Raw genomic sequence first — 6,713 nt, 5'->3', positions numbered from 1 at the left:
GGGGGGGGGGGGGGGGCAGGTGGAGATGGCAGAGCCTGTGCGTGTGTGTGCATGTGCGTGTGGGGAGTCTTGCCTGGCTCAGGCAGGCCAGGCAAGGTGCCAGCTGGGGAACCCAGAGTGGGTAGGGGTGGATGAATGGACCGTGGTTTGCCTCAGGGGCCCCTCTGCCTAGCGGGGAGCCATTGTTGTCCCAGCACCCCCTTCTCCCCCAGTGCTGGGCTGTGTCGCCATTCCCACTGCCTCAGGGGGGCCAGCACATGGGGGAGGTGGAGGGGGCTCCTAGGCCCTGGTGTCAGCCTTCTGGGGCCTCTTGGCCTCCCAGGCCATGAGAAGAGCCCAGCGCGCCCGGTAAAGCAATCCTCTCTTACCCGGCTGCCGGCTTGGGCTGGTTTCATGTAACGGGGCGGGGGCGGGAGGGATTAGCCGAGGCCGCCGTGTGTCTGGGGTTTTCACCATGCCCCGGAGCTCCCCGGCAGCTGCCCGTCCGCGTCTCAATAGCATTAGCGCTCGCCGGATGATGAACGCCTTGTCACAGCTGCAATTTTCTCTTCCCGAATTATCCCTGCATTTTTCTCCTCTCCACTTTATTGAATTTGCAGAGCAGACATGAGTGATTTCCGAATTATTCTGGCTCCCCTCGCCCGCTCCCCTCCCCCGCCGCGCCAGGCGCTGACCTGGCGTGAGTGATTATGTGTCTGGCATAATCGCCTGGTAATGACTCCATTCCTTTTTTTAAAGAAAAGTGTTGTGCGGCTTATGGCTCGGCTTGACATTTGTCAGCGTGGTTGAGCGCACAGGCCTGCGGAGGCCGGCGCACGTCAGGTTGCCCGGGCCCTTCCCCCACCCCCAGCCCATGGGTTTCTCCTTCCAACTGGTCCAGCCCCCACCCTGCCAGGGCAGTCCAGACCTCTGCTGTGGGCTTTGCCTTCCTGTCTTCCTGTGCAGATGGCTCTGAGCTTATGTTGGAGGCTGGCTTGCCATGGTGCGGGGGTGGGGGAAGAGGCCCTCCTGCCCCCTTCAGAGCGGTGGAGCTGGGTGGGGAGGAGGTGGGTGTAGTGTAGAGTGCCCTGCTCCCTGTGGGGGTCCTTGTTGTTGGCCCTCGTGACACGTGCAGAGGGTTTGGTGGGCTAAGGCACTGGCCAGAAAGGGCCCTGGCTCTGCTTCGTGCTTGCTCCGAGACCTTGGGGCAGGGACTGTGTTGCGGCGGGTGCCCATGCACAAAGGAGCCCTGAGTCTTGGCGTGTTTTAGGCCCATGATAGCATCTGGTGCCAGATGGACCCACTTCCCCTACCGCAGGCTGCCTGGGACTCAGAGGGGAGGGTCTGATGTCTATACACCACACACCCAGCCTCCTCCATCCTACCCCTCCTGGCTTGTGTGTGTGGGTGGAGATCCACAACTCCATCTGTAGGGGTCATTTCCCCTGGAGTATGCTCTTTGGTGTAGTGAATCCATAGTGGGCACATGACCACTTGCCCCAAATAGGTGCCCACAGTGTGTGCTGCTACAATGTCTGACCAGTAGGAGGTGGGGGGGGAGGAGCAGTTCTGTTTGCACCGCAGAGTTACCCCAGCCAGGCGAGCAGACAGATGGCCAGTACATTGGTGTGTTACTTGCCCCCACGCTGGAGTTATTCATCCCTTTCTGAAGCATAACTTTACTCTGACGTAAAAGGGGAGTGGGCAGATGACAGAACAAGAAGCAATGGTCTCAAGTTGCAGCAAACGAAGTTTAGGTTTGATATTAGGAAAAACTTTCTCACGGGGAGGGTAGTAAAGCACCAGAATAGGTTGCCTAGAAAGGCTATAAAATCTCCATCCTTGGAGTTTTTTAAGACAAAGGCTAAACAAAGTCTTGGCTGGGATGATAGAGTTGGGGCAGGTCCTATTTTGAGCAGGGGGTTGGACTAGGTGCCCTCCTGAGGTCTCTTTCAACCCTCATTTTCTATGATTCTGTGAGATGCGTGGCATTTACTGCACTCAGTGCAGGGATCACAGGGGCAAGGAAGCTCACTATAGTAGCTGTGGTGTGTGTAGACAAGGAGGGCACCTGTGTCTGTGCAGCAGTCTGAGCTGTGAGTGTAGTCTGCTTGGTTTTACCCAACCCAGTTCTCCCTGAGCTTCCTTGGGTACTGGGAGCCTGGGGACAAGTGCAGGCCACAGCTCCTGGCCAGGAAGCTGAGCAGTTTGTACAACAAGCTGTTTATTAAAGCTAGTTTAAAGCCAGCTCTGGTGCATCTGTGGGAGCTTCCCCTGGAGCTTCCCAGCAGCAGCACTGGGTTTCCCAGACTGCCAAAGCCAGCCTTGGATTTGGAGCGTAGGCGGGCAGTCCATGCCCAATCCCATGTCTCAGCTGCCCTGGCTCCTGCCTCACCCCCAGCGCACAGCCTTGCCCTGCCTTGTCTGTCTCCAGCCCTGCTGTGTCATTCCCCACCTCCCACACCCTTGGGAAAATGCTCAAGCATTGTATGGTCAAGAAGTTCAGTGTCACATTGGGTCACTGCCACCCCCCTGCCCCCAGCTGGCCAATGTGGCAGGCTGGCACCTGCCCTGACAGGCCTAGTCATGGAAGGCTCTTAGGACCCAGCCAGCTGGGCCCACATGGTTATGATGGGGCTGAGCCAGGGTTGAGGTGGGAAGTGGTGGTGTTGGAGACAGCAGCCATGGGGAGGCCTCCAAACTGTCCCTTTTCTGTGTCCAGCACTGCTGACCCCACCTGCCTTCTGCTGTCCCCACACAGCTGTCCGGAATGACAGGAACAAGAAGAAGAAGGACACGCCTAAGCCGGAGAGTTCGGAGAGCTATGTGGTCACGCCTGAGGTGGAGAACCTCATTGAGAAGGTGCGCAAGGCCCACCAGGATACCTTCCCCGCCCTGTGCCAGCTGGGCAAATACACTACGGTGAGTGCCTGCGCTGGGGCTGGCAGGGCAGGGCAGGGCCTGTGATGCAGGGTGTGGTGGGTGCTGGCAAAGCTGGACGTGGGCAGGAGCTGTGGGGAGGGAAGTGCATGTGGTTTATGTTGAGGTGCATTCACATGAGCTGTTGAGAAACGCAGGCCTGGGGTAGGAGGGGGTGCACTAGGCAATGCTGTGAGCTTGCAGCCTCTACCTTGGAGCATGACTGTGCCCTCCTTTCACCCTTCCCTGGAGCGTCACATGGTCCTGCCCCCTGCCAGTTTCTGACTTCAATTCTGGAAGCAAACTCAGAGCATGCAGCAGACTGCTGGCCTTCTGGGGCTAGAAAAAAGGAGAATGGGAGCCAGATCTGGCTTCTATACCCAGCTCTGCCTTCTGATTTGTTGGGGCAAGGTCTTTCCTTATCTGTGGCATGGTGCCTGCTGTGCACCATCCCCGGCTCTGGGGATTTGGTACGTGGGTCTTCCGCCTTAGGGGCACCCCATGGCCCAGGCCCTTCCTTCATGCTGGCCTGCACTTGCAGAATAACAGCTCGGATCAGCGGGTCTCACTGGACATCGACTTGTGGGACAAATTCAGTGAGCTGTCCACCAAGTGCATCATCAAGACAGTGGAGTTCGCCAAGCAGCTCCCCGGCTTCACCACGCTCACCATTGCCGACCAAATCACCCTCCTCAAAGCTGCCTGCCTAGACATCCTGGTGAGGATCAGCGGAGGGGACTTTCCAGGGCATCAGCAGAGCTGGCTGAGCAGTGCTGGGGGCAAGGGATGCAGAGACATCCATGGTGTCCATGACAGGCTGGGTTGGGCTGGTTTGGACATGTGTGAAAGGAGCTGTTCCATGCCTGGACAGTTGGAGATGGTGTCCCCAGGCAGGTGGGCTAGAGCGGTGCTGAAGGTAGTGGGAGGAGCAGCATTGCAGGGCATAGGTGAGGCGGGAGCACAGGCTGGGTATGGTAGGCATGAAGGAAGTAGCTGTGCTGTGGAGATGTGCAGGGGCCAGGCCAGGCAGTGATGTGGGGTGTGAAAAGGGCAGGCTGGGAGGGTGTGAAGGAAATAGGCTTGGAGGTGTGGGGCAGGGGGGCAAGCCAGGCTATGACGGGGTTCTGTAGAGGGGGCAGGTCCTGGCCTCAGTGGGGTAGGGGAAGCTGTGCTGGGTTGTGTGGGGAGAGGGTAGGCAGGGCTGTACTGGGGTGGACAGAGGAGGCTGGCAGGGCCATGCTGAGCCTGCGTATCTCCCACCCAAGATCCTGCGGATCTGCACGCGCTACACGCCGGAGCAGGACACCATGACCTTCTCAGATGGGCTGACCCTGAACCGCACCCAGATGCACAATGCTGGCTTCGGGCCCCTCACCGACCTGGTCTTCGCCTTTGCCAACCAGCTGCTCCCGCTGGAGATGGATGATGCTGAGACAGGGCTGCTCAGTGCCATCTGCCTCATCTGTGGAGGTGGGAGCTGGAGGGCAAGGCTTGGCCAGGGCAGGGGCCCTGATGTGTGTGCGCATTGGGGTGGGGGCAGTGGTGGTGCTTGGCAGCTTTGTTTGCAGCCCTTGTAAGTATGCTTAGGCCAGTGCACAACAACCAGAGCAGGCCCTGTCCCTGCCACTGTGTTCAGCCCGATCCTCAATAAGTCAGATCCCCCACTCCCAGGCCATGATCTAAGCAGTAAAGAGAGGGGAGATGTTTATCTCCTCAGCTTCATGCCCCTGTGCCCAGAGAAGTGACTGGGGCTTTGCATCCCAGGTCTGTTCCCAGCATTGTTCCCCCAAGGGATCATGGGCCAGGGGTGGAGGCTGGAGAGGAAAGGGGCATCTGTCTCTGGGTCTAGTCTATTCATTTCTGTCCCTTCCCCTTCCCTGGGGACTCTGCAGCCAAGGAGCCAGAGCTTTGGGACTAAGTAACCAGGTCCCTGCCCCTGCTCCTGCCACCTGTCCACAGCCCTGAGCTCTGCCTGACAGCACCCCCTGGTGGGGGACCTATGCAACAGGCGGCTGCATGGCTGGGGACAGGGGATGGGGATAGCAGGGACAGCTGCCTCCAGACCAGTGTGGCAGTAGGGGCTGCCTTTAGGGACAGAGCAGAGTGTTTTAACCCCTTCTCAGCTGCTGGGGCGGCAGCTATGTGTTGTGCACCCTGTTGGAGGGGCTTAGCTCAGAGGCTGCTGTTGCACTCACCTGATTGCTCCCCACACACCTGTGTGCAGATCGTCAGGACCTGGAGCAGCCGGACAGGGTGGACAAGCTGCAGGAGCCACTGCTGGAGGCACTCAAGGTTTATGTGAGGAAGAGGCGGCCCAGCAAGCCCCACATGTTCCCCAAGATGCTGATGAAGATCACAGACCTGCGCAGCATTAGCGCCAAGGGTGAGGGTCTTGGGGGCAGCGGAAAAGCAGGCCTGGGGCTGTCTTCCCTCCCTCCCTTTCACCCTTTCCCTCATCTGACTGTCTAGCCCACAAGGAGGCTAGGGGAGTGTCTCTGGGAAAGGCCCCTTCTTTGAATGTGTGTATACTGTATGGCTCTCAAATCCCACTGCCCTGTGCTGTGTGCAGGGGTCCTGCCTAGGGCTCTGAGGCTTCTTACCCCAGGCTGTGAGTGGGGTGTAGACTAGAGTGTCCCATGCACTGTGGGGTCTTCAGCTAGGTGGGGAAACTGGCCCCTGCCCTGCATGGAGGGCATCACACCCCAGTGCAGGTGGGAGGGTGCCCCCCAGCCTGGCTCTGCTCTAGGTGGTGTTGACCCCTCTCCCCACCCTTCTCCCTGCAGGTGCGGAGCGGGTGATCACACTGAAGATGGAGATCCCTGGCTCCATGCCGCCCCTCATCCAGGAGATGCTGGAAAACTCGGAGGGCATGGACACACTGGGTGGGCAGCCGGGTGCTTCCCGCATGGGCAGCCTGGCCCCACCCCCTGGCAGCTGCAGCCCCAGCCTGTCGCCCAGTTCCAACAGAAGCAGCCCGGCCACCCACTCGCCCTGATGCTGGGGCTGATGCTGGGACCAGGACGCCACCAGTGCTCTCTGCCCCCAGGACAGACGGATGGACGGACAGACACGCAGCCCTCGGAAACCGCTGGGCGAGCAGTGTTCCCCCTCCTGCTGTGCCGTGGGGCCCTGGCCCCAGCTCCTTTCTGTCTGTACCAGCACACACAATGTCCATGGCTTCAAGCAACCCTGGGCTCCGGGGTTCTGTGCCTGACTTGGGATGAACTCCGCAGCAGAGTCTGAACTGCATAACTCGGGCCGGCCCTCACAGACCAGCTCCCGCCTCTGTGAAGGCGGGGAGGGGAGCAGCAGGGGGTTCTGCTCTCGCTCTCTCCGTGGGGGAAGTGGGACACTCGCTCTGAGCAGTGTCCGTCGATACAGGACTGAAGTTCACCAGGATGGAGCAGAAACACCTGTAAACTGTTCAACAGCAACCGTTGCAGCCAGCCAGCACCCCCTCCTCAGGCCAGCGCTCCATTCCCCCCTTCCCCACCGCTCACGCTCACTCGCACCCTCTCCCACCCCTCACAGCACCCTGATCCTCAGTTGGGGAGGGAAACCGTGTGCCCTCCTGGCCCTGCCTTGGTGGTGATGGTGGTGGGGACACTGCACCGACGTGAAGATGAAGTGTTTTTTTTTTTTTTTTTTTTTTTTGGTATTTTTTTGGTGGTGTTACATTTCAGATGTTTTGGGGGTGGGGGAGGGGCAGGGAGGGCATTTTGGGGGGTCATTTTCGTTTCTGTTCTTTTTTCTTTTTTTAAATTTTCATAACGATCAAAAAAAAAAAATCCTTTTTGTCCTCGTCAGCTGATTGT

At 58.9% G+C, this 6,713-nt stretch overlaps 1 protein-coding gene across 4 annotated transcripts in view; it reads left to right on the top strand.

Annotated features, from left to right (window-relative positions):
* RARA (retinoic acid receptor alpha) overlaps positions 1 to 6,707 on the top strand; it is a 91,569-nt gene extending 84,862 nt beyond the window's left edge. For 2 of the 4 annotated variants that reach the window (XM_006022534.3, XM_014519454.2), the window contains exons 5-9: positions 2,741 to 2,901; positions 3,440 to 3,616; positions 4,164 to 4,368; positions 5,123 to 5,281; positions 5,682 to 6,707. In XM_006022534.3, coding sequence (XP_006022596.1) covers positions 2,741 to 2,901; positions 3,440 to 3,616; positions 4,164 to 4,368; positions 5,123 to 5,281; positions 5,682 to 5,893 — 914 coding nt within the window. In that variant the 3' untranslated portion in view covers positions 5,894 to 6,707. Of the gene's footprint in view, positions 1 to 2,701; positions 2,902 to 3,439; positions 3,617 to 4,163; positions 4,369 to 5,122; positions 5,282 to 5,681 lie in introns of all 4 variants that reach the window. The other 2 variants (XM_014519453.2, XM_025202915.1) reach the window with 1 other exon arrangement.
* Positions 6,708 to 6,713: the final 6 nt, after the last annotated feature.

This window comes from Alligator sinensis, unplaced genomic scaffold, assembly GCF_000455745.1.
Source record: "Alligator sinensis unplaced genomic scaffold, ASM45574v1 scaffold886_1, whole genome shotgun sequence".
NCBI lineage: Eukaryota > Metazoa > Chordata > Crocodylia > Alligatoridae > Alligator > Alligator sinensis.
Note: the sequence above shows the minus strand (reverse complement) of the source record. Positions and strands in the feature narration are given on the sequence as shown.